This window comes from Centroberyx affinis, unplaced genomic scaffold, assembly GCF_046629955.1.
Source record: "Centroberyx affinis isolate AG114_WGS23_722 - 3 ecotype Tasmania unplaced genomic scaffold, CSIRO-AGI_Caff_v1 ptg001882l_1, whole genome shotgun sequence".
NCBI lineage: Eukaryota > Metazoa > Chordata > Actinopteri > Beryciformes > Berycidae > Centroberyx > Centroberyx affinis.
In genome coordinates this window covers 425,923-452,392 of record NW_027280254.1, presented here as the reverse complement: position 1 = coordinate 452,392, position 26,470 = coordinate 425,923, and the positions used below count along the sequence as shown (strand labels likewise).

General features: G+C 41.4%; 2 protein-coding genes across 5 annotated transcripts in view; one reads left to right on the top strand and one right to left on the bottom strand.

Annotated features, from left to right (window-relative positions):
• Positions 1–719: 719 nt before the first annotated feature.
• On the bottom strand, positions 720–2,484 carry fbxo36a (F-box protein 36a). Its single transcript, XM_071530091.1, has 5 exons — positions 2,389–2,484; positions 1,549–1,657; positions 1,355–1,369; positions 1,131–1,288; positions 720–878 (listed from the first exon to the last, which is right to left on the bottom strand). Exons 1-5 carry the CDS (start codon positions 2,482–2,484, stop codon positions 720–722), a joined length of 537 nt encoding a protein of 178 aa, XP_071386192.1.
• A 466-nt stretch (positions 2,485–2,950) lies between these two features.
• The window catches only part of trip12 (thyroid hormone receptor interactor 12), a 38,087-nt gene continuing 14,567 nt past the window's right edge, over positions 2,951–26,470 (top strand). For 2 of the 4 annotated variants that reach the window (XM_071530106.1, XM_071530105.1), the window contains exons 1-24: positions 2,951–3,014; positions 6,363–6,509; positions 6,993–7,118; positions 7,347–8,134; positions 10,866–10,971; positions 13,017–13,153; positions 13,377–13,460; positions 13,556–13,651; positions 15,961–16,112; positions 17,360–17,395; positions 17,510–17,605; positions 17,705–17,797; positions 18,952–19,113; positions 19,611–19,679; positions 19,806–19,971; positions 20,567–20,684; positions 20,935–21,091; positions 21,637–21,790; positions 22,740–22,968; positions 23,198–23,316; positions 24,279–24,486; positions 24,854–24,954; positions 25,575–25,749; positions 25,993–26,134. In XM_071530106.1, the coding sequence (XP_071386207.1) occupies positions 6,412–6,509; positions 6,993–7,118; positions 7,347–8,134; positions 10,866–10,971; positions 13,017–13,153; positions 13,377–13,460; positions 13,556–13,651; positions 15,961–16,112; positions 17,360–17,395; positions 17,510–17,605; positions 17,705–17,797; positions 18,952–19,113; positions 19,611–19,679; positions 19,806–19,971; positions 20,567–20,684; positions 20,935–21,091; positions 21,637–21,790; positions 22,740–22,968; positions 23,198–23,316; positions 24,279–24,486; positions 24,854–24,954; positions 25,575–25,749; positions 25,993–26,134 (3,612 nt within the window). In that variant the 5' untranslated portion in view covers positions 2,951–3,014; positions 6,363–6,411. The remainder of the gene's footprint in view (positions 3,015–6,362; positions 6,510–6,992; positions 7,119–7,346; positions 8,135–10,865; positions 10,972–13,016; positions 13,154–13,376; positions 13,461–13,555; positions 13,652–15,960; positions 16,113–17,359; positions 17,396–17,509; positions 17,606–17,704; positions 17,798–18,951; positions 19,114–19,610; positions 19,680–19,805; positions 19,972–20,566; positions 20,685–20,934; positions 21,092–21,636; positions 21,791–22,739; positions 22,969–23,197; positions 23,317–24,278; positions 24,487–24,853; positions 24,955–25,574; positions 25,750–25,992; positions 26,135–26,470) is intronic. The other 2 variants (XM_071530108.1, XM_071530107.1) reach the window with 1 other exon arrangement.

Sequence of the window (26,470 nt, the reverse complement as noted above, 5' to 3'; positions counted from 1 at the left end):
GTTCATGCTGTTGTCCCAGCTCAGCTCTATGGCAGGGACCAGATTGAGTGTGGTGGGCCTTCAGCAGAGGGCGCAAGAACTGTTAAGTTGGCATTCGTAAACAGGAAGTATACTTTCAAAATAACCTTTAACCCTATGATGATATGATGTTAGCAGGATTCCAGTTATTTGCATTATTATTTTTCAAGGCCTTCTTGTTATAGACCTTCTTGGTTCTGTTCTTTAAATGTTATCACGCAGACAACACTGTGGGACACGCAATGCTCTGGTGTATGAGTAACAGCAAGATCAGACCCTTGAATTGAGCCATGATAATGAAGGAAAATTGCAGAGGTGCATCCTGTTATTGATCAAATATGGTTCATTTAATACATAAACAATGTACACCCTTTGCAACATACTTTACTTTTATGCCAGTAACAGTATGGATTCATTGAATACTGGTGATAGGCCTATGTGGCATCACTAACTAGCCTAAGAGGTAACAAGAATAGCAACAAATACTGTACTTATCTGCTGTGAATAACAGAACATTTGGCACTTTTAAACCACTAGAATGAAAATAATTTCTAGGCTACACAGATTTAAAACTTATGAACACCCAACACAACAGTAATTGAAAATGCTGGCTCTAGTTTTGCAAAGGTGCAAAGTTAATGCTGCCTATCCCTTGTGGTAACACTTTTATTACATGTGTTTAAGAATAGCAGTGAAAGTGTTTAGCTGCCTCCCTGCTTCTCCTTAGTGCTGCCGGTGTAGAAGAAGGAAAAAAAGGTCTTCCTCCAGCCCATGGCATGGGCGAGGGCCTCCATGTCCGGGGTCAGCTCAGCATTGCCACGCCTCACAGTCTGCTCCCAAAACTCCTCACAATTGCAGAGCTGGTACATTCCAATCAAAACACACCACAACACAAGACAGATGTACAGATGTGTATGTATGTGTGTGAACACATACAAGCATGCACACCCACACACTAGAGGGAACACAAAATAGAAGCTAACTCACCATTTGTGCCCCATCTGATCTGATATCATTCTTTGAGCCAAACAGGCTAACCGGATGACACTGTGTGAAGCTGGTATAAAAACTACACTCCTCTGGTAAACTGTGAATTTTAAAGAGGCCCTCACCTTTCTGAACCTATGTGTGGTCTGTGCAAGCTGTGTTACATCCTTCAGAGGTAGGTAGGACAGGATTCTTAGCAATATGTCATCAGGCAAGCGCTCCAGGTAGTCAAACTCTCCTTGACAAAGTCCTATGGTGTACTGAAGGATCTTCGAGCCAAAAACTGCACCTAGATGTTCTGGAGATGAAGAGTGGCAAAGCATAGCCTGGACATCAGATCCATGGAAACCCAAACAAGCTTTCCCTGTCAAAGAGTAGACTTCCATCAAAGCAGACACTGAGCCCAAACAGAGCACTTTACCACTTATTCCCACTACAAACAAAATATCAAGAACAAACAAAAAAGGTCAGTTTCAATGTGATGGACATAATGTATGGATATTGGACAGTGAATAGGGTACTCTGCTGATAAGGAAACCTTACGCTGCAGCTTTTTGTCATGTAGGAAATCGTAATGGGATTCCTTCAGCTCTTTGGGTGCAACACCCCGGAATTCAGTTCGTAGAGAAATCTTCCACGATCTCCATATTACCTAAAGTAAGAAAAATTCAACACACTAAGCCCTAAGGCAGAATGAAGTTATAACAATAATTCCAAGAGTAGCCTAGATGAGGCAAACACTAGCAACAACTATACACTTGCAATAGTAGTATGACAGATGACCTCACATTCTGTTTCTCAATGCTTCTGCATTGAGAAACCGGTGCATTACAATTTCCCGCTGCCAACTATGGCCTTCACTAAATCGCTCCTCAACCTAACATTACCCACATTTTTTTAATTTGTTACATTATGTATCTAGTGCTAGTAACCATTACAATTTAGTTGTTTTTGTTGTCTTTGTTGGATTGGTTTATCAATAAGTTGCAAAAAGAAACTTGCCACAGGAAATTGTGATGCACTGGTTTCTCAGCATGGAAGCTGTTGCCATGACGATGTGAAAAGGGCCTATCGATGTTTTTAATCCATTGCAACATTAATTCTATGCTGCTCGGTTTCTGGTAATCAAGACTGGAGTGATACATCAGTGTTGAATTTACACCAGTCAGGTCACCTTGACACATCATAACAGAACAATGGACTGGATGCAAGGACAGTCTTCGTTCAGCTTGCCAAGTATGAAATATTAGCCCACAGAAGTAGCTAGTGTTTAGCTAATGAAAATGTAGCTACCCTGAGCTGCCTAGTCAACAAAATCAGCCTGTTACAAAATTATCCTCTGATACTCTGCGTTAGAAATGCAAGCACATATAAATACTCAACCTCTGTTTTGGTAATAACAAGTTGGAAAAAGTCTTTTGAAGGAGAAGGACCTTGACCATTGATTTCAAATACTTTCTCCCCGAGCAAGGACGCCATTTTTGGACGCAGAAGTGTAACCATGACAACAGTGAGAGCAACGGAAATGATAAACGATTTTACTAAATGGCAGAGAAAGGTAGTAGCTGGCTGTTATGTTAGATTTCTGTGAATTAATGACTAAAGATTATGCAGTATATCATAAATTAATTTACAGGGAACTGCTGTGTGTATGTGTGTTAAGGGGGGTCACGACCCAGCGGATTGATACGTTACATTTGAGACTAACGTTATCGATGTCATTAGACTTTCAGTGACGGACTTGGAACATTAGAAAATATATTCACCCTAATGTCTGAAGAATACTCGTTTTCAGGGCAATATATCCAGATCTTGCAGCGGACTCATATCGTTCGTTTTAGACTGATGTCGAAAGCAAAAATAAAAAATAGTCCCTTAGCGGAGGAATCACGCGGATGTATATTGCAGTTGCAGGCCCCTCAGCTCAGCTGATGTGAAACTAGCTGGGGTAGAGAGAGAAAGAGGAGCTGGTGCACTGTCTGTTACAACTACAACACTGGAACAAATAGGTAACAACAATATACCTTTAGGTGGAATTTTTCAGTGACATCCCAGCCAACAGTTTCTAGGACCTTTGTGATTATCTAATATTTAAATACTTTGGAGGAATTATGATTCCGTGTTGCGAAAATATCTCGAATCCCGTTCTTGCTTTCCTGTTTTTTTGTGTCTATGTGAGATTCAAGCAGGGAAAGGTATCAAGAGGCCATTTCTTTTTGCCAGCTAACGCGTTAGCTGCTAGCTAGGCAACTTGTGAATTTTAACATAAAGTTTTACAAAATTGTTCCCATAAAACTGAATTGGTTTATTCTAACGATCAAAGCTTGTGTTACTTTGTGAAAGAATCCCACTGCCCTCATGTCGAGCTGGCAATATTGTTCAAGCGTAAGCCAGCGACAACACGGCTTGCTAATGTTAATTAGCTTGCATGCCAAGGTTAGCTAGTAATATAACGTTTTTGTTCGATTTGACAATGCTTACATAGCTGCCCTGCAATAATTCGATATTGATAAGGTCAGTAATTTATTATTAGCTGGATAGCTAACATAACAGAAACCGTTGATACTAGCTTGTCTAGCTGACCGTCTGGTGTTTATTTTTGACAACTTAGCGTTTGCTAATGGATGGTCATTGAACAAACATTCGCTGACGAGCTTACTTGGCTAACCTAGCGTCAGCTTGCTAACGTTAATAACTGTGACGTGCCGTTCTGGCCAGTAACTACGAGTTATGTGACTTAACTTGGTCCCTTTTATCTAATATTAACTAGTAATCACCAGCTATGTCGATAACCTGCTTGGTGATGGGCATGTAATTTCCACTTTGCTAGCATTAGCTAAATGGCTAGCTAGCGCTGTAGTGAGCATTGGCCTTAAGTTAGCAATCTAGCTAGCTTTAGCGAAAATCCATGGTCTCCCTAGCTAACATTAGCTAGCTGTGCTTGTGTATTCACGTTGACAGTTGCTAAGAGTGTGATACTGGGCCTGCCTGGCTAGCTAACGACTTGACATTAACAGTATATTTTTGATGTTAAAGCCGCCAGACAGAATCTAAAGCGAGCTAACTAGCGTACGTGCTATTTTATTTTTTCAAACTTGCTCGTCAGCCAAACACAAACCAGCTTGCCAAGTTGGCTAACGTTGGTTTACTGGTTATATTACACTAAACCGCTCGTGCGAAGACGGTCCAACCGATGCTGCCATTTTCGATGTGAAAACTCAGGTGATCGTAATGGTAGTTTGCCACATAAGGCACCAACCTTAGTCATTCAATTAAAATGTACCAGATGATTACCGTGGCCAAACAGGGGAACTGTATTCTAATTTGACAATGCGGTTAGTTTGATAGTGAGCTAAATAGATAGGCACACCGGTACGCCAACTACGCATTTCCATGTATCCACTGCTAAGTTAGCTAACGTAACTTTAATGAAGGGGTCGCTTTGGTATTTGTTTACTAGTTTGTCAGTGTTTCCTATGAAGATGTTTCTCATCTAGCGGAAACAAAGATTTGCTTTTGGAATTTAAGAGGTTTTCTGGATTGATACGGATGCGACTAAGATACTGTCAAAATGTATGGGATTAGATTCTGAGTGGCTAAAAATGCTAGTCGGTGGTGCTAGCAAACTACGTCAGAAATATAGGCCTCTGTAAATCATCAGCATAAAAATGTTGGTTACAGTCGTGTTTGTTTAGTGGTTTAGTAGAAAAAACGTCGTACCGGCGTATGTTCCAAGCTGTCTATCATTTAGTATGGTTAACTAAACGTTGTAGTCGAGTGTGGTACACCAGTTGTCAGAATGGACGAATAAACAAAGACTAGGATGCACTGTCAGTGCAGGCCTAAAATGGCCTTGTGAGCTTGCCAAGTGTGGCGTATTTTTATGATCAATGATATCATGATTTAAGCCCTCAGCGAGTCAATCATCAATGTTACATTTTAGATGGCAAAAATTATTTCAACTGTAGTTTAATAGTCTTGTGCATCAATTGATAAAATTGTCCTGCAATATGTGTTAATAATTTCAGTTTGATCTCTCCTTTGAGCAATATCTGCAGTTCATTTGAGTCATGAGAATGACATAAGGATTATACTTTGCTTATCTTTATATGCAATAGGCATTTTCTTTCACATGCTTACTAACATGATACCATGACGCTGATGATGACATCACAAGCAGCAGTGCTTTTTGACTTTTCAGTCTTTGCCATCAAGTATACAAGCAGCCATCCATTGATGTTCAGGTGACTAAGGATGTTTATCGACTATCTTTAATGAAGGCTCTGAAAAGTAAATATTGTTGTTCACCTTTTTGTATGGTTCCTTTGATTTAGAATCTGCCACATAACTGAATGACTGACAGAATATATAATTTGATGTTGGCTGTATTTTTGTATTTATTCGTCCTATGATTCTTGGGATGTTGGATTAGTATTATTAAGTGATATTTCTCAGAAGAATATCCTCTTGAATTTTTTTTATTTTGTTTTTTGTTTAATTAAAGAAAATTAATGAGCACTATCCTACCTGATTGAAGACAAGTGGTTAAACTGAAATGCCATGTAAAACAGTGCAATTCAAGTGTGCTTAAAATACCCATTGATGATGGCCTTATGATGTAGGCCACTTTACACTGATTAGGTATGGAGACTCAGTTGTATGTCTTATTGTTTACAGAATGTTGCCTCCCCTCTGACATTTTTCAAAGAAAGAAACATTATTAATGATCCTAGATACAGACCCTTAGAGTTAGTGTATGGAAGTCATTCAGTGGCTTACTGTAATTGATTTGCATTGACATGTATATTGGCGTGACATGATTATTGGGTGACCCTTGTGAACCAGAGAAAATGTGAAGACACTTGGAGCATAAGCTCAGCTTCCCAGATCCTATTAATTTTTTACAATCCTGCGATATTCTTCATAATCATCCATTTTTGATTATAAGAATTTATTTGTTTACACATAGTTATTTTCTTAGTAAAGTCATTTGAAATCTAATGTTTTTGTGATTGGATCAACCAAGAGCTGTCTGGTTCCTTTTCAGGGTCATTGATCTCTCTGGCAGCCCGTTACTGCCCCCAGATGAATGGTAATGTGAGTAATAGGATTGATCTGTTGTTTTTGGCGGGGGCTTGTATTCTGAGATGTACAATCTTGGGATAATTGATGAAACAGTCCTGTCCCTGATCATTTAGAGTTGACTAGAGGGGTGAGCTTTTGATGGTGTGAAATTGCTATCAGCAACAGCTGCCACCTATAGAGACGGCCCATTGGCTGTTTAGGAACATCATCAGACACATCCCTACATTTTGTCAGTATTCTGATATGGTTTCTGTCTCTGTTTTTGATTCTAGTGAATGGTAGTGTCTAGAAAGGGTATGTCCCTTCAGGAGAGAGGTGCCAATGTCCAACCGGCCTAATTCCAATCCAGGGGGGTCACTGCGCCGTTCACAGAGGAACACTGCTGCGGCCCAGCCACAAGACCACACAGTCGCGGGAAGGTGAGTCTACCTGCGCACTCGCTCACATTCAAGTTTAATATAATTTCTCAATTCAAAATCGGTAAAACAAGTAAGAGGTAAAAAATAATTGTATTGTATGGGGAGCGTTGGGTAGGGTGTGGGTTAGGGGAGCAACAAATAAATTACACCAAGATGGAAGATAATTTTTTTGTTGTTATTCCATGGGTGGTTTATTGTAGTTGGAATTTAAGATTTTAACTTTGTGCAGAATTGGTTACTTTGGCTACTTTTCCCCTTGGATTAAATGGGAGGCATATTCTGTTTTTTTCCCTCATAAATTAGAAGTAGTTTATTCAGCTTAAGCTTCATGATACAACAGAGCTGTTCTTTTGAGCTGTTAGTGATCACAGGATATGCAGATGCAGTCAACTAAAATGACATGGGTTGATTAAGTCTCACATTCATGTGGCGTAATTACAGAAACCCACACTGTTACTTGCTCTTTAATTTCCAACCTTACAGGTTGCAGTCAGAGCAGGTAAAACATAAAGCAAATTCCCCACCTGAAAGTAGAAGACCTAATTCTAAGGCTTCCAAAGCCACGCCCAGCTCAACCTCTGGCCAGTCCAGAGGGCACAGCTCAAGAAGGTACCCCTCCTCTCTACTTGGTGGTCACTGTGTGTGTGTGTGTGTGGGGTGTGTACTTTTGTGTTATGCTAGATAAACAACTAAGCTCAATGTATTGTGCATATTTGTTTTTTCATCATAGATCTGAATGAGTACAGTGAATGAGGCATTGTACTTTATTACTTTGTCCCCAAGGTTTGGGGAATTTTCTAAGATGATCTCTTGCTCCTCTCTCTTACCCCCTGGCAGAAGCGGTCTTACTCTGTCCGTGGCTTCATTTGTGCTGCAAGACGACCCCGAGACTGCAGGGACATCTGAACAAGAGCGACCAGGCCACCAATCAAAGAGTGAAAGCACCCGAGGGCTGAAGCGAAGCTCAGCTCCTGACCAAATCAGTACCTACGGCCCCACCCCCGCCAAGAAGTCCAAATCGCTCCCACTACCCCGAGACAATACCTCAGAGACCAAGAAAGGCCCAGCGAAGTCCAAGAAGAGATCACTGGCATCAGAACCACCTGCACCGTCAGGTCGAGGCCAGAGCAAGAAGAGCGGGGCCGCTGGGGCCTCTCCCATCCAGAAACGGAAGAAAGCTGACTCTCTCCCCGGTCTGAGTAGCACCGCTGGGTCCCTCCCCAACCGTACTGAGGGCAGAACTGCAAAACCCACCAAGCTGGCGTCTAAATCGGCCGCCTCAGCCAAAGCTGGGTGTAGCAACGTGACAGACTCCTCCTCTTCTGCCTCCACCTCTTCCTCTTCCTCCTCCACAGGCACCAACAGCGCTGCCCCACAGGGCGCCCGGGTCAAACAGGGCAAAGACCAGACCAAGGCACGCCGCTCTCGTTCAGCCTCCAGCCCTTCCCCACGCCGTAGTACCCGTGACAAGGAGCAGGCCAAAACCGCCAGCTCTTCCAAATTCGAGTGGGCAGCCCGCTTCAACCCCAAAGTCAACCTGCCAAAGCCCAAACTGTCCCTGCCCGGATCCTCCAAAACTGAAACCTCCAAACCTGGGCCTTCAGGATTACAAGCTAAACTAGCAAGTGAGTCACACTACCTGCTTAGGGAATGCTCCTCTATCCAGGGCAGGACCAATCATCTTCATCTACTTGAAAAACCAATAGACTGATTATAAGTAGTCACCAGCCACTTGATTTATTATTTTTTTAAACTGTGATTTTTGTAATTGGAGAATATTTCAGCACAGTGCTAGGTTGCTGCCTGGAATAGACAAGCTTCCTAGCTCCTAGCTAAGTAAAAATTTGCCAGGGTTTAGATCTTGTATTTCCCACTTTGCTCTTATCTATGTGCCATTTCATATATCCCCTCCTTCAGAGATGGAAAGGGATGAGGATGGTGGAAGGAAATGTGTGTGAGCATTTGCTTGAGTGTTTTTGTAATTATATGATTTCTGAGTTGGGGTGGATAGTAGAGTGGATAGTGAAAATGTTCAGACGTTACAGCAGGGTTGTGACTAGCCTGTAGAGGGTCAGCACAGTATTCCTGTGTGCATGGATAGAGGTTACGCCTCTAAGATTAAATGTCACAGGACCTGTGGTCCCAGCAATGTCACAGCTTCAGTTACAAAACCTCACTCTTCACCACTGGGAGCAGATATAGCTGGTTTAACTGCCTCTCGAGTAAGACACTTTACAATAAACATACACACTTAGACCCCGGGGGTAGACCATGTAGACGTTTGCTTCATCACTTCTGATAAACATGACTGCAGGCTATTTACACACAGGGATAAGATTGCAGAAAGTACACATCCAGACACACATGTAACAGATATGATGCACATGTATCACAGATAAACACATTGGATGACACTCCTCCTTACTGCACACATTCAGCTGTGTTTGCGTTGACTAGTTGCATGTCTAGCTCACAGGAGGGGATTGTGGGCTTCACCAGGAGCTGAGGGGCTGGCTCAGATTTCAGACTGTTGAGTACCAGTAGCCTGAAACTGGAGAATATATAAATACCATACTGTCTGGTTGCTCAATTGAAGTCTGTTCACTTTGGAACAAATGGAAGATTGCACAGGTACGATAGACAGACACTTGGGCCCATCTTCATAAAGCATTTTTAGAATAGGAGTGCTGATGGTGGCATTTATATGGTCATGTGACTGGACCAGTGATCCAAGGGCTGTACTCTTAAAAGCCTTGGGAATGCAGAACTCGGAGGTATAAAATGATGGCAGTGTAGTTGGCATCTTTGTAATACTGTCATGAGGTATTAGCACTGTGAAGGATCACTCAGAAGCAGCACATTGAGCTCAAACTGCGCTGTGGTGTGTTGGGATTATGCTATTGGACAAGGGTTGCTGAGTTAAGGTTACATTCAGTTTGTATTGTCTGTATGAAGAGGGGAAAGATTGCAGGATGATGTGGTAGACGCATAGAAATAATGCAGTACAAATTTTAGTGTGCAAAGGGAATAAATGTTGCGTATGCTAGTGAGTGTTAGCTGATCGGTTCAGTGTGGGGTCAGGGTGTTCTGGGTAGGCGAGAGGATAGTAGCTGAGGTGGGGCAATGTGCCATGGGTCCTGGGCCCAAATGGAGAGACCCCTCCTAAGTTGGCATGGCTCATAGGCCCACCAGCTGACTAGGGGCATGTTTGAGGGCGGGGAAGGACTCATGAACTAACCCTGTCAAGGGGGGAGAACAAAGTTTACCCAGCCACTTCTCTAGCTTGGCACCTCTCTTGGACTTTGTCTCTGATACCTTTCACACATGTAGACTCTGTCATGCTCATCTCGGCTAGAATGGTGAGTAGGCATACGGTGTTGCATGTGTGGTGGTGGTTCCCCAAGGCAATTCATTGCGTGATGCCATTTTAATTATGTTAACTAACGGAGAGATTTGTGATTGCATGGAGTGGCTGTAGACGGGGACAGGATGGTACTGTATGTGGAAGGGTAAAGATCAGCTACCACAACAGCATTGTAATATTGGACATGGCACCATTGTATTTGTTGAGCCATATTTGAGCTTTGTTTTGAATACCCTTATTGTTTCGGAAACCACATATTGTTGCAAAAATTGGAGGGAGGTGGGGCTCTTTGACCAGGTATTCAGTAGGAAATGGGACAGAAAAGTAGGGCCAAATTAAGTACAAAAGGAAACGAGTGCCAGTTTTTCTATCTGTTATTCACTTGGTCTTAACTTTTTGAATGTTTATTTTTGTACTACTGAATTGTGAGTCACAGATCTAGTATGAAGGTTGTCCTGTCATATGGCCATAGTTGGGTTACTATTAATACCCATCTGGTCGGTGGTACAGGACTCTAAACAGACAACACTAAAGCTGCTTACTGTCTGGGGCCTTTACTGTATTGAAAAGTAACCCTCCGTGCACCAGTCTTTGCTCTCACAGCTATATAAAGCAAGTTTTTCCACAGGCTATCTGAGCAGTAATCATAATGATATAGAGTGTTATTTTCTCTTGTGGCAGATTTTGCCACCTCTTCATGTACCACAGCCAAAAGGGGCTCGCTCCACCCCAAAAAAACAATTGAGTATGCCATTGTGTTCAATAATTCAAACCAGCCGTTCTCTGAGACTTGTGGTTATGGATGCCCTAGTTTTCTTTAGCAATTTAACCATGAATTGTTTTACATCAGCTGGCCTATATATACACTCAAACATGGCACTATTTTTTGGGATTTTCATCATTATTGATCATTATCAAGCCAAGTATATTTGACACCGCTGTTGGTGCTTAGTCCACGGGCAGTTTTAACTCTCATGTTCTTTTTCCTTCAGGTTTGAGGAAGTCCACTAAGAAGCGCAGCGAGTCTCCTCCAGCAGAGCTCCCCAGCTTTCGGCGGAGCACACGCCAGAAGACCACGGGCTCCTGTGCCAGCACCAGGTATGAATCACACTGATTGCAAAACTGGAGAAACTGTTGCCAAGAAGTGATTAAAATGTAGGAAATACATGAAAATTAGGAAAGTCTTCAATTCCCCACACCAATTTGTCCAGTTTACATCAATATGCTGGCCACACCTTTACATTGTGTGATTGAGTGTTTCACTGAAAGGACCACCCCAGACAAATCGAGTTTTGTCATTATTCTACCCTCACTTTTCTGTGTTTTATTTACCAAAACTTCTGTCTTGAAGGGTCTGGGTGTGAGTAAGGAATGGTATCCGTTATCTCATCCAGACCAAATTGTCACCTCTATGATCCTTGATTCCTCAGATTGCGCATAAAATTTTTTGAATTGGCCATTTGAGTAAAACTGTGGATTTCTGTGGAATCGTGCTGAGTAAATATTGCATGTACTGTTTATGATGCCTATTAGATGGCAGCAGTAATTTTTGGGTCAACAGGAAAAAAGTTTCATGCTTATACCGATTGCTGTTACCAGTTGAAACATCACACTTTAATTTAAATGATTAATAATATGAACATGCTAGTTGTTGAAACTTTGGAGTCACAATGTCTTGGTGTGGGAGGGCATTATCAACATTCTTACTGTCAATACAACTGATAGTTCGGCTTGGTTTTATTTTTTCCTGTTGATTCTTTGAAATTGTTCTGCCAAACATGACATTGTGCCACACCAATTGGATAAACATAGAGAATGTGCTAGAGTAGTAATGAAGTAGGCTCTATTAGCCGGCTCTGTTCGCATTCTCTTTATACCAGATTTCGGTTTGCCATTAGTCTGTGTCAAGACTATTTGTAATCATTAAGTGAATTCTCATTTGTTTTCAGTCAAAAAGTTCCATACAACTGATGCAGCCTGATTGACCTGAAAAACTTACATCACACACAACAAAACCAATTGATAGTTTTTGTTCAAAAAAACGTTGTGCCAGAAAGTGAGAAATCCAGAAAGCCAGAAATCTCAGAACCTGGAAAAGTAATCATTGAGTCAGTGGAATTGATCAATAATCCCATCAAACCCCCACAGATATATCATGGTCATTTTGTTCTGTGAGACAGTAAAAATCTTACTTATTGCGCTTTTACATCATGGCCAAGATAGATTATTATTTACTTCCAAACATTGTGTTTGTTACATTTGGGCCACACCAAAGTTTAAATACATTAAAGTTAATGATTTTCAGGCTAGGCTAGGACGTCAGTTTACTGCAGTTTTAACTCTAGCAAATAGTAGGTTGAATGTGTGACATGGTCAAACAGCATTGTCATTTGGCAGTTTCCAAAGAAATTGATTACCTTCTGAGACAGGCCAATTGGTTTTAGGTGAGGACAGATTGACTGTGATGGACTTGGCTTCATCAGAAATGCTTACACTAATAGATTTAGAAAACTGAAAACATTGCTTTCTCAATCAGAATTTTAGCACTTTGGCTAGGTATTGGTGTGACCAAAGGACAAAGACCAAAGACCAAAAAGTAACTTCCGCTATTTTGGAGCAAATTTAAAGTGACTGTAAAATGATTTTAAAAGATTGACTTGCCATTGGTTTTATACATTGAATATCTAAATTAAATACATGCTATGCATGCATGCCACATCAAACTAGTCTTATGTATTTGGGATTTCTGTTATTTAATATAGTACACATCACAGGTATTGCATAGAAAGCATGGATGGCTAGGGGATATAATCTAAATAAATAAATAAATAAAATGAAATTAAATACATTTCTATGCAGTCATGCCCCAGTGCTCACAACAGTTGATGCCAGAAGTATTAAAATTTAAAAACTTAAATGCTGAAATATAAAATTGCCAACTGTCTGCAATGCTGTCCAAACACTGTTGACTGTGCAAGTATACATTTCTTGATGCCTTCCCCCCTTGGGGATAAAACATAACAGGGAAACACTGCTGTGTATTGTTTGACTGTGTGTGTGAGTGGTCACATAGAATGCACTGTACTTTGTGATTACTCTGCTGTCACTCACCATCCCAATCTGTTCTGCTGCTTGTGTCTCAGTCGGCGGGGCTCAGGCCTGGGCAAGCGCGGGGCAGCCGACGCTCGCCGACAGGAGAAAATGGCCGACTCCGACAACAACCAGGATGGGGCCAACTCATCGGCCGCTCGCACCGACGAGGCACCACAAGGGGCTTCAGGTACAAACCCAATACCTTTCCCCTACTTCACACCCTGTTTGAGGGAGAACACCTGTCTTTGCTGTGGACAGTCAAACCTTTGGACAATGAAGAATTTGTCATAAGAAATCTCTGGGAGCTGTCATTCTTCAAGCCCTGAGAGGGTTTTTAGGGTTTTTCCTAAATGTTTCTTTGTGATGACAGATTAGATTACATATACACTCTTCCATGTTTTTGTCTCCAGCTTCAAGCTCAGTTGCTGGAGCTGTAGGCATGACCACCTCTGGAGAAAGTGAGTCCGATGACTCTGAAATGGGAAGGCTGCAAGGTAAGTGGATCAACCCTCATTTTCTACTTTCAGTCCTCTTGGTTTTACGACTTGCACAGTTGCTCTCTAAACCCTGCTGTCTTTGTCCCCTGTAGCCTTGTTGGAGGCCAGGGGTCTCCCCCCACATCTTTTCGGGCCCCTGGGACCCCGCATGTCACAGCTGTTCCACAGGACCATAGGCAGCGGGGCCAGTGAGTACTTACTCCTCACCCATACACCTGTGTTCTTTGTGTTTTAAACGCAACATGGGAAAACTTTACAATGGCCTTATTCAGTGTGTTAACCTATGGAAAAGTATATAAAGTGCAAAGTAATACAACCTCTGTAATTCTTGATGTACTTGTAACATAAGTTACATCACACAGATGCAGCAATTAGCTGATGTCACTGTAAACAGCGCTTTAAAATGTCTGTTTTTTAACCATAAGCATTTTAGAAGCTACAGTATCTACATCTACGGTTCTACACTCTTTGAATGCATCCTTATGTTCGCACAAGATTACAAAAAGCTAATCACACTACATCATAACATTGTTTGTTTCAAAGACTACTCATAAGAAAAGCAAAGTAAAAAAGCAGACTCATTTGTCAAAGTTAAAGGATAAAGCTGGTGTTTTTTAATGCATTCCTTACCATCAACAAATTCTATGAAAATAACAATCAGCAATGATTTTGTTTTGCTGGTTTTGTTTTTCTCGACCATGTAGCTGATGCCCAATAAAGCCAGCAGCCATAGAACTCCATTGTATTAAAAAAAACTATTAAAAACATGTCAAAGAGCCATGCTGTTGCTCTGGGCAGCATATTCCATCATTGCGATGCACCGGGCTGGCTGGCTTTTTCCTCAAACAACTTAATAAGTAAACAAGTTTTAGTAGTAGTTCCGTAGCGCTGGAAATTGTCCCCATCGTAATGAAGAATTTGTTCCCATTTGATTTGGTAATAACTACAACAGCCTGACTTTTCATGCTAACAATTAACAATTTTTAATTGAAACTATGTCTTTGTGAGCTGTATTTAAAGGTTTTTAGCTTACAATTGGAACCAATGACTTCCGGTTTTGAAGGCTAAAAGCGGTACGTAGGAAGTTGGAAAGTAATGGGAGTAGAGCAAACGCATTGTTGATTTTGTTATTTTCATAGGATTTGTTGATGATAAGAAATGCATTTAAAAACACCAGCTGTATCCTTTAAGTAACATTTTTTGTCTGATATGAAGCAGTGATTTTGTGCATTTTAAACTACAGCTGTAATCACTTGTCATTGAGAGTTGCTGCTTCTGCTTGACTGGGTACTGCACTACTCTCACACATCCCTGGTGGTTGGAGTGAGGCATAGCAACAAAAATTCTAAAGTCTAAATATTATTTTCCTCTCCCAAATTCTTGAAAATTGTGTTGACAGCCTGGAATTGTGCTCCAAAATGGTCCATGCAGGAAATACCTTGTGAATTGACGTAATGTGATACGCTTTTGTAAATACATGATGTATTGGGGAGATTTTCATTGCATATTTTGAATATTGTGTGCCGGCAATACTTGCCCCTGGTTAATCAAATGTTATAAGACCACTGCAAACTTCTACCCGCAACAATGTGCTAACTATCCGCACATCTTACTCTTACTAATATTGTTTTTTTTTTTAAAACAAAGTTGTTAAAGATTATCTTTTGCTATCCACCATAGGGTGTTTGTGCTCATGCCGCTGTGTGTTGACTTATGTCAAATATTTTTGAAGCATCAGACAGGTCATATTCAACCTGGACCCTATTTTTCAATCATTTTCCATCATACAGATTGATTCTGACCAAAATCATGTCAATTGCACAATTCACTGTAAAGCTGCTTTCGTCTTGCTTGCTTGGGCATACGGCTCTCCAATACAGTCGTATAGGGTAAATGACACTCAAAATCTCCCCCAATAAGCACCCAACATATTGATGCTCACTTGAGCACTATAACGAGATATGTTTACAGTGTCTGAAATTAACTCTTTGGCTGGCCAACGGTTGGTTAAAAACATGTTTCGGATTTTGATTTTAATCTTCAACTTGCAATAGGCTAGATCAGTGGTTCTCAAAGTGGGGTCCGGGGACCCCCAGGGGTCCTTGAGGGGGTTCCAGGGGGTCCCCAGCAAAAAGGGGAATCATTTATTTTCACTATAATTCCATCCATAAGTAACACAATGACAGAATGTATGACTATTTTGGTCATGGGTTTCATACACTTTCTGTAATAAAACATCTAAAAGCAAAAGTCTTATCAGATAGGGGACCCTGGGACAAAATCTTATCAAATGGGGGTCCGTGGTCTAATTTGTGTCAGTTTAGGGGTCCTTGATGTGAAAAAGTTTGAGAACCACTGGGCTAGATGACCATCCAAACAGTGGACAAACGAGAGCAAATGTTTCGAGCCTGCTGAGCTACACTCCATGCTAACCATGCTTTAGGTTAGAGTTTGTGTTTCCAAACTGCTGTTAAAAAATTTGCCCTCTCTGTTGCAGGCTCCAAGGCTCAGCAGCTGCTGCAGGGCCTGCAGGCCACAGGTGACGAGTCCCAACAACTCCAGGCTGCAATTGAGATGTGCCAGCTGCTGGTGATGGGCAATGAGGAGACACTTGGTGGATTCCCTGTCAAGAGTGTGGTACCCGCTCTGGTGAGCCTTCTTATGTTCTGGTTCTCCACTCTTTCACTTAGGTAGAAGTGTTGACTGGTGGTTAGTGTTCTGTAATGTGAAAGTCATGGGATTGATTTCCATTATAGACTTTTTCCTGTAAGTGTCCTGAGGCAACATACAGAGCCTTAAACTGGAGGCGAAGCCGATTAGCTCACTTACTGCACTTTGAAAGGTCCAAGTCTTCTGCTAGATCTCTTCTATATGAATCCTTGGTCTGCAGGCATGCTCATTATTTTGCCTGACTGATGGGTTTACCTCTGTGCAGATGTATCAACAGGACAAAATATCTCAAGCATCACAAATTCCATGGAAAATTGTGGAATATTCATAGATTTTCACAGTGAGAAATGGGCAAATTACTACTCCACCACGGACGACTACACTACTACATGCCAACTAAAACATGTCCAAGACTTATGATTGCTCTCATGCATCTTTGTAAAAGTATACCTTCTTTGACTGAACCCCTCCATGTTGCACAGACACTGTATGTGGCTGTCCTGTGCTTTGCCCAGCTATGCCTAACCCATAGACTGTAAAAAAAAAAAAAAAAAAGATGGACATAGTGAGTGTGATGTCTCCCATAGGTTTCTGAAGGGCCATTTTGAAGCCAAATGATTGGGTCTATGCCCGCCACCATGTTGACATTTTTTGGGGATTGCACAGCCAGAGCAAAGCCGAAGGTCGTCCACAGAGCCACAGCTCCGCCTACTATTGGCCCATAATCGGCAACTTGTTGATCACTGGACAGCCAACCTGTCAATCACTAGGAAAACAACCCTGTTTTATAACTGTTATATCCCGTTAATGACACAATTATTTTGAAAAGGACACACATTAGAAGAAGTGAAATTAGCTACTGAGACCATAGCCTCTTGTTGAAAAAATTTATTGACTTATGACTTATATATTTTGAGTGAGAAGTTGGGTTATGTTTCCATTGACTTGCATGGAGTTGGGCCAGGTTTGGAGTCTTTTGGAGCCAGTGCCTGGCAGACGTTAGAGGAGTTGCCGCCTGCTGCCACTTCCTTATTGGCTTCAAAAGTCACTTGTGGTTTTGGCCACTTGACCTAACCTACACATTCATGGGAAAATATGATGAAATAACTTCCTAATTATGATGTGTCCATTATGACAATTTGTTGGTTATAAACGGTTCTGTTCAATTTTGTCTTTTACAACTGTTGTTGATATGATTGATTAATACTCTCTACTTTCTGTCACAGATCACATTGTTACAAATGGAGCATAACTTTGATATTGTGAGTATTATGGGCTTTTATTGTTGTATTTTTTTTTTTTTCTGTTTTGTAATGCAAAGTTTTTTTGTAATTTTTCGTATTGTATTTTTGCACACTTTTTTCTTCTATGCACAGATGAATCATGCCTCTCGGGCTCTCACATATATGATGGAGGCACTCCCTCGATCCTCTGCTGTGGTGGTTGATGCCATTCCTGTCTTCCTGGAAAAGGTAAGACGTTGGTTCATCTATCTGTCCCTCATCTCTTGTTAATTTGCGGTGGTAGCCTTTAGATATGCTAATGCCTTCTCCCACCTTTTTTGTCTGCAGCTTCAGGTGATCCAGTTCATTGACGTAGCAGAGCAGGCGCTGACTGCCTTGGAGATGTTGTCAAGGCGACACAGCAAAGCCATTTTGCAGGCTGTAAGTGTTGCGCTCTCTCCTTGTCACACCTGTAGTTCATCCTCTCTCATTATCCACTGATATACACCAGAATAGAATTGTCATCATTTCAGGGCTTGTGGATCCTATCCAGATTTGTATTTTTTCCTGCCTAGGGCATAAATGAATGGGGTTTTATGATTCCTGTTACCAATCATTTTGTTGTTCTTAAATTAGTGAAATCATGTCAATAGAAATGACAGAAGACAAAGTTGCTTTAGTTACTTCAAGTCTGCCAAAAAGATTAAAATCGTAGATCTTTTTAAAAAAAAAAAAGATGTCTGGTCAGCAATGCTGCCATCTCACTCATTGCTAGCAAACTAGGGGCGTATGTATGTGGTGAAAGGGACACTTGTGTCATGCACACACTGAAATATGTGACATCAGGGACAAATGCTGGAATACTAGGCTAGTTTGTGACTAGCAATTTTTGCTTTTTTTCCATTGCAGCTTCAAAACTGTTAGAAATCCTCCATAACAAATAAATCCATATTAGAGGAAACCTTTGAAGCAAAATGGTCATATTGACAATCATTTTACACCTCTCTTAATTTTCCTGTCAGCCACATAACTGGGTAGGATCTGGAATCCCTTATACAGCTGCAGGATACAATGCCTAAGCCATAAGTTTCTTACGCAGCCAAACTGGTGCTTTAGCTCACTTAGTAGGGCAGCAACCTTTCATGTGGAGGTCCCAGGTTCTAATCCCGGGTTTGGCAAACTGGGGTTTTGTATTTGATTTCACAGTGCCAAATGGGTAGCAGCTTATCACGAATTATGTACTTGTTTCATTATTCACTGATTGGCCTAAGGATTTAGTACATCATTTGTACAATTGACCAATATGGTTTGCCACAAATGCCAAAAAAAAAACTATCAGACACTGCAAATGGACCTATACAATGTATTTGCATTTTTAAATGAGATTTGAAGCTTTGACCTTTTTCACATTTGTATAACCTGTTACTGAATGGCCCCATTCAGCTTTAAACCATTTCAGTAGTGCTGGTTCCCAACCTCAATCATATTGCCATACAGTCAATGTTCTCCAAGGCCACACCTGAGACATGCACATCGTAGCAACGTTACCAAACATTTAACTCTCTTTTGCTCTGTTTGTGTCCCTTTCTCTGTAGGGTGGGCTTGCTGACTGCCTGCTCTACCTAGAGTTCTTCAGCATCAACGCCCAGAGGAACGCCTTGGCCATTGCAGCCAACTGCTGCCAGAGCATTACTCCAGATGAGTTCCACTTTGTTGCTGATTCTCTGCCACTGCTGACTCAGAGACTCACACACCAGGTACCTGTTCACCCAGTCAGAAAACAACAAGCTGTAAAAGGCAACACCGTCACCCCTGGGATTAATTTGGCAATGTTCCCCTCGTGTGGCACAAGTTTCATATTCCAAAAATGAAATTAATGTTAAATACATGGTTATCAATAATGAAATGAGCCTTTTTACTTTTGTGCACCTTTTTTATTTTGTTTTTTGTTTTTTTGTAACTAAAGCTAAGTATAGTTTGATGATAGTGGCAGCAGCTGCAGCTAGTCATTATGGAAACAAAGTACATGTCATACAGCCTGCTTTTTTTATCAGTAAAAAATGCAGTTCAGGCAGTGCTTTTCATATAAAAAAAAGCTGAATAATGTGAATCGACCCTAATAAATTTTCAATCCCCAAGATTAAAAACCCCACCCATTGGTGCCTATATATGTATTTATTTCAGTTATTTCTTTAAGAGTCACATATTGTCAGTATTTGTTATTAATAACTGCATTGACTTAACCCCCTTCCAGGATAAAAAATCCGTCGAAAGCACTTGTCTCTGTTTCGCCAGACTGGTGGACAACTTTCAGCATGAGGAGGTATGTTTATGTGCCTCTATTTTTAAATCGTCAAAACCATGTTTGCCTTTTCTCTGTTTGCCTTCTCCATTTGCCACCCCACTCCCCTTAGCTGATGTGTGTGTATCCGTCTGTGTAAACCAACAGAATCTGCTGCAGGAGGTGGCTTCGCGCGACCTGTTGACCAACATTCAGCAGCTGCTGGTGGTGACGCCCCCTGTGCTCAGCTCGGGGATGTTCATCATGGTTGTGCGCATGTTTTCCCTCATGTGCTCAAACTGCCCCTGCCTGGCAGTCCAGCTCATGAAGCAGAGTGGGTGACCTTCATGGGCACACACAAATGAGACACACCCTGTCAGCTCATTCATTGTCACATTCTTTATCATTCACTGTAATGCAAACTGGATTACAAACACTTGTACATTTTCACTACACATGAATCAGTTGTCTGTACTTGGATATAGCCTGAAAGTACACTATAATCAGGTTTCCTACACATGGTGAGAAAGTCTGCAATAGCAAGGGATATGAATTTGTTAATTCCGTGTTTTGGACAAAAACATCTTTGGGGGGGGGAAAGTTCAGTTCTCATTGTGAAATTTGCTTTTGTGAAGGATAATTTTGAGTTATAGACTGATTATGACCTTGTTTATATGTAATGTCATATTTATATTACTCAGCCAGTATCAACATGTATCATACTGAACATCAGTCAAAATCTACTAATCCTGACAAGAAACAAATGTCTGGAATTTTTGAAATTGAAAATACGCAGGAACACCGTATAGCATTCTCACTAATAGAACATGTCACCCTCATTACCACTGCTGTTTACAGTAGTGTAGGAATATTACCTGTGGAGCGCAAACTAACATCAGAACTGTGTATGTGTCCCCTTTCTTGAGCAGACATAGCAGAGACTCTGCGCTTCCTCCTGTGTGGTGCGTCAAACGGTAGCTGCCAGGAGCAGATTGACCTGGTTCCCCGGAGCCCTCAGGAGCTCTATGAACTGACCTCCCTCATATGGTAACATCCCTCTTGGCTGCCCCCTCTTAAATATCCTATGGCTCAAGATGCATATTGTATGGACCAAGCAATCGTAGTCGACGAAAACCTTCTCAGATCATATAATTGAATACATTGTTATCTGCTTAACTAAATGCTAATAAAAAAACTTGTACTCTATAGACATGAGTTTTGCTGTAACAAAACTACAGGGACACACACGTGACCAAAGTGTTTGCTGTGGCTAACTGAACCCACTCTTGTCCCCCAGTGAGCTGATGCCATGCCTGCCTAGAGAGGGCATCTTTGCAGTGGATGTCATGCTGAAGAAGGGCAGTGCCCAGACCACAGAAGGAGCCATCTGGCAGTGGAGAGATGACCGGGGACTCTGGCATCCTTACAACCGCATTGATAGCCGCATCATTGAGGTACATATGCAGCAGGAGGGAATATGTCACCCACATATCTCGAAAAACTCAGAATTTGGGATGAAGTCGTTATCGCTGGGGAGATGTGTTCTCATCATTTATCATGTTTGCTTGTTGGTGTAGTCGCCAATAGCATTTATGGTGTTCCATCAGAAGTGTTTCTAATACACAACAAAATTATTAGGGATGCTTACTAACTATTCAGAAGTTGAAGTTGCAATGTAAGGTTTAGAGCAGCGATGGTCTTTGTTGTTGTTGTTTTCATTTATTTTACTCAAATCATAGTTTTCTCCTGGATTTTATTACATGGTGGTTCTGGACCTCTGTTACTAGCATGAAACAATAACAACTTGAAGTGGTGAATTAATGGCTTGACTCATTGGAAATTTCCCATTGCAGTGCTTTACAGTTGTTAAACGGTACATTTTACATTCTCTCAAAATGTTCTTGTATCATGATCTTTACACACAAGGGAGAATCTTGTGTGCCTTATCCATATGTGACACTGATGTGTGGTGGTATTTGGTGATTGTCTGACCCTGCAGACAGCCCACCAGAATGGGGAGGATGAGATCAGCTTGTCTACTCTGGGTCGTGTCTACACCATTGACTTCAACTCTATGCAGCAGATCAATGAAGACACAGGCACGGCACGCGGCATCCAGAGGAAACCCAATCCTCTTGCCAATCCCAATACAGGTAAGACTGACTGAACCCAGTCCCCTGAATATAGCATCTCAGTTCATAGTATTCCATTACATTACTACACAATTGTCTTGGTGGGAAATTAAAGGTGATTGTAGTCAAATGACAGGTGACTGTAACATAAGTACAGATTCTGTATAGTCCAACAGCACTTTTGTGGCAATGATGTATCCTAATTCAAATGTTTGCAAACAAACAGCAACCCGGCGTGTTAGGGATACGTATACTGTATATGGTGACTGCAAGCAACAGTTTTCCAAAGGAACTAGATTGGTTTCTGTGTAGTAACGCTTACAAGCAAAAAGCAAAAAGAATTCTTGAAATGAAAGAGGAAGTGAGAGTAAGCATTAAAAGTCACATTTACGTCACATTACTGACCATCCGCAAGACCCTCTTCTCTTTCTGCACATGCTGACAGCAGGCATTTCTATACGTAGATAGAAATGAATTGTTTAAAACGGAAGCACGAATTGATCAACATGACTTGGAGTTTATTTGAATGAGATCTCAGTTCTCTGACTCCCTAGTTGATCAGCCGCCTTAATCTCTTATGGAGTATACAGTAATGTTAGGCTACTTGGCTTGCTAGTTAGTGTTAGCAGTGGATCCATTACCTTACATAGCTTATAACATATCACATACATATGTACAAGCACTGCTTATACAACAGTGTGCTTCATTGTAAAATGCCAAAGCATGTGATGTCATACAAGCACCAAAACATTTATCTATATATCCATATATTGCTGTATTACAGATGTCCATGAAGTAATTGCAATGAAGAACTAGGACCAAAGTTCTTTCGTCATGTGACGGCAAGAGTTTCAGCTGTAGTCCTTTCTAAACATGAGAAGAGGGATTGTGGGAGTTTTGTGCACAGCCAATGTGTTAATAGCATAATTGCCACCATTACAAGGACCGAATCTGTTTTTCCTGTCTCCAGGGAGTCACCAGGAGGTGCGGCGGGAAGATGCACGTGCCCAGCTGATGAAGGAGGACCCTGAGCTGGCAAAGTGCTTCATCAAGACTCTGTTTGGGGTCCTGTACGAGGTGTACAGCTCCTCGGCTGGCCCTGCTGTTAGACACAAGTGCCTTAGAGCCATCCTCAGGATCATTTACTTTGCTGACGCAGAGCTGCTGAAGGATGTGCTTAGGAACCACGCTGTGTCCAGGTAAGACAGGACCTGGACTGTGGGATGCCTTTTCCATCAATATCAAAAAGTGGAAAGTGTACTTTGGGCGTGCAGTCGACTTGGCACAGTGATCAAAAATTCACTCTGGAAAATGTTTAACCTTCTAAATTAGAGTTTGGAGTAGCCAAACTTACCAGACAACCCAAATTTACTCTTTGAATTGAAAGTGAATTGACCCTGACCTATTTCTGTATGTTCACTTCAACAGTCACATTGCCTCCATGCTATCCAGCCAGGACCTGAAGATTGTAGTGGGTTCTCTGCAGATGGCTGAGATCCTCATGCAGAAACTGCCTGATGTCTTCAGCGTCTATTTCAGAAGAGAAGGTAATTCATAATACTACGCAAGACTGTTTTACTGCCTTGTCTACTTACCAGAGTAGGCGACCTACAGTGATTTAAAGCAGTGATTCTCAACCTTTTTCATATCAAGGACCCCTAACGTAGTACACATTAGGGCTACGGATCCCCATTTGATGAGATTTTGTCTCTCAGTCGGACCCAAATCTGAGAATATTTTTATTGTTGGATATGATTTTGTCCAGATTCCCATGACTATCTGTACTGTAGGTAGAGAGATAACAGTGAAGCTATGATCAAAATAAACATTCTTCTACATTCTCTAATTGTGTTAACTTCTTGTGAAAGAAATAATGGTGAAGTTTAACAATTCATCGATTTGCTGGGGACCCCCTGGAACCCCCTCAAGGAATCTACCCTCAGCAGTTTTAGTTGAACCCATTGCCTTGGCAGAGAATTTGAATTGGTCTACCTAATAGCTCCCAGGGTCTCCAGAATGCATGTGAACCATGCCCCAGATATGGAAATCTTCATGTGTAGTGTGACAAACATGTCACTTGTGTGTAGAATGTTCCCTGGGATGTTTTTTACCAAAATAATTTGGAGATGCCACAAAATGGTCAAAAATTGCTGAAATTAGATCAATTTTGTCATTACAGCTGAGGTGATTACTAAGAACTCCCCTTCCATTGTAAACAAACAAATTGGATATTCCCATATTTGTAAGTTACAAGTAAATCTGTGAGGCAAATGATAACAATCGGTACCTAAACATTTTTTACTTTGGAGCTTTGAGTGTTTGGCTGCCAGTGTTTCCCTTGTCACTGTCCTGGTAGGGAGGTCCCACATTGGATATAGAGCTGCAGTCCCTAGCCTGATCCTAGGGACTTGCCAAACTGCGTGAAGTTGGCATGTAGTTTCCTGGTATCTCTTTAGAGGCTTTTTGGGGGACAATTTGTAATACGTCCATCCTCATCTCTCTCCCCCAGGTGTGATGCACCAGGTGAAGAACCTGGCAGAGTCTGAGAGCTTCCTCGTCACCAGTCCCCCTAAGGCATGCACCAGTGGTACTGCCAGTCTGTGCACTACCACCATCAGCACTGCATCCACTACAGCCGCTACCAATGCCACTCCTGACCTGGGCTCACCCAGCTTCCAGCACAGCATGGACGACTCACTGGACCTCAGCCCACAGGGGTGAGTGATGTGGCCGAGTGTTTTTTGTTTGGCCAACATGGCAAGGGTTGTTTACCTTTTCTAGCACAGGGCCCAAATGGAGTAAATTCACACTGGGAACCAAGCTCATAAACACACACTGGCACTCTTGTCATGTGGGGACCCACCATAAACAGGGTTTGACATCAAGTTCAAGAAATGCTACAAGAACCTGCTTATGGGACATTACATAAACAATATAAAATAAACGTGCATGCAAACAATGAATGCCCAAATAGTCATATATCCTGTTGCAGTGGATGAGCAAACCTACATCCGCAGCAGTCGCACACATTTTCTCCTCCACTCCCAAAAAGAGCATTATTTTAATGTCCTCTCCTTCTCCAAGGCGGTTAAGTGATGTCCTGAAGAGGAAACGGCTACCTAAAAGAGGGCCCAGAAGACCCAAGTACTCTCCCCCAAGGGATGATGATAAAGTAGACAATCAGGGTGAGTTAAGTCATCAGTGTTCCCTTATGTGTGATATTTAAGTTTCAGATCCATTTTGCTGAAAGGAATATTTCACTTCCATACAACTTACTTGGTAAAAAAATAAATTGAGTAATAGATGAACCTCATCAACATTTGATACTGAACTAGTGCATTTTCATATGATGTATTCTTAAAGAAAAACACCTGTTTTTTGGTCTTGGATTAACCTACCATTGTGTGACTAGAAGACTGACATCAGTTTCTGTCTCTGTGTGTTTTGTTATTGTGTGGTACAGGGGTGTTTTGAGATGTTTTTTTTAGCTTGCACTGTGAATTTAACATATAGTGAGCTAAGGCGTTGGCATAAACCAGAGTGACTAAAATAAATCCTTAATACACAGAGGTGAAAGTGGTATCAGTCTTGTTAGAACACTGGCAAGTTGATCAAAGAGCTTCTTTGCCAAAAAACAAATTTCTTTAAGAATGCATCAAAATGTGTTGAATTCCTTTTAATGTTTAAGTGTGTATTTATGTGATCATGAATTAAAATGTCATTTCAGGCTCTTGTTTAAATCTTTGGTAATTATTTTCTGTATGTATGTATAATCCTCAAAATCTACTTCTTGGGATCTCAACAGCCAAGAGCCCTACCACTACTCAGTCCCCCAAATCATCCTTCTTGGCCAGTCTCAATCCCAAGACCTGGGGCAAACTGGGCGCCCAGACAAACAACGCCAACTCAGAGCCCTCGCGCACAGCGGGCGTGAGTGGCCTGGCAAGGGCACCTCCCAAGGACTCGATTTCAAACAACAGGTATGATGATCAGGGTAATGGTTGTTAATATGTTAGTTGATTGGTCATGCACGTGTTTTTTTTGTTTGTTTTTGTGGCGTCCTCCTACTCCCCTTTCCTGCTCTTGAATTGTCACAGTCGCATTCTTTTGTTACAACTGAGTGTTAGTAGCAGTGGCGATGATCAGCCACTGGTTGTGGTGGTAACAGCAGTGAGGACTAATATCTGTGATCATTAGTAAGATGATGTATATTTCTTTTCCAGGGACAAAATCAAGGCCTGGATCAAAGAACAGGCAAGTAAGTTTGTGGAGCGCTACTTCAACTCCGAAAACGTGGACGGCAGCAACCCTGCACTGAATGTACTCCAGAGACTTTGCACAGCCACTGAGCAGCTCAACCTGCAGGTACAGCATACATTCCAATGTTAGGTTTTAATTTACATTTCTTCACCAGTGGTGGAATTTTCAATTAAACATTTAAAATTTAATTAAATCTAATTCATGTCAGTAAAACCAGCCTTTGCAGTTGGTAGCAAAATTTGAGCAAAAATTGAGCTTCAATTGGGCCTTCCCGCATAAATATAGAAGAATTAATGTAGACTTTCATAAAGGGCTCTCAATTGGGACAGTTTGCCTGGTGCAAGTTATTTAAAGAAAACTGGTTATTTATCTAAAATTGCTTATGTAGTTATAAAATGTTACAAGCCAGCTTCAAGACATTTCTGATGGCCTGTTGTGTTT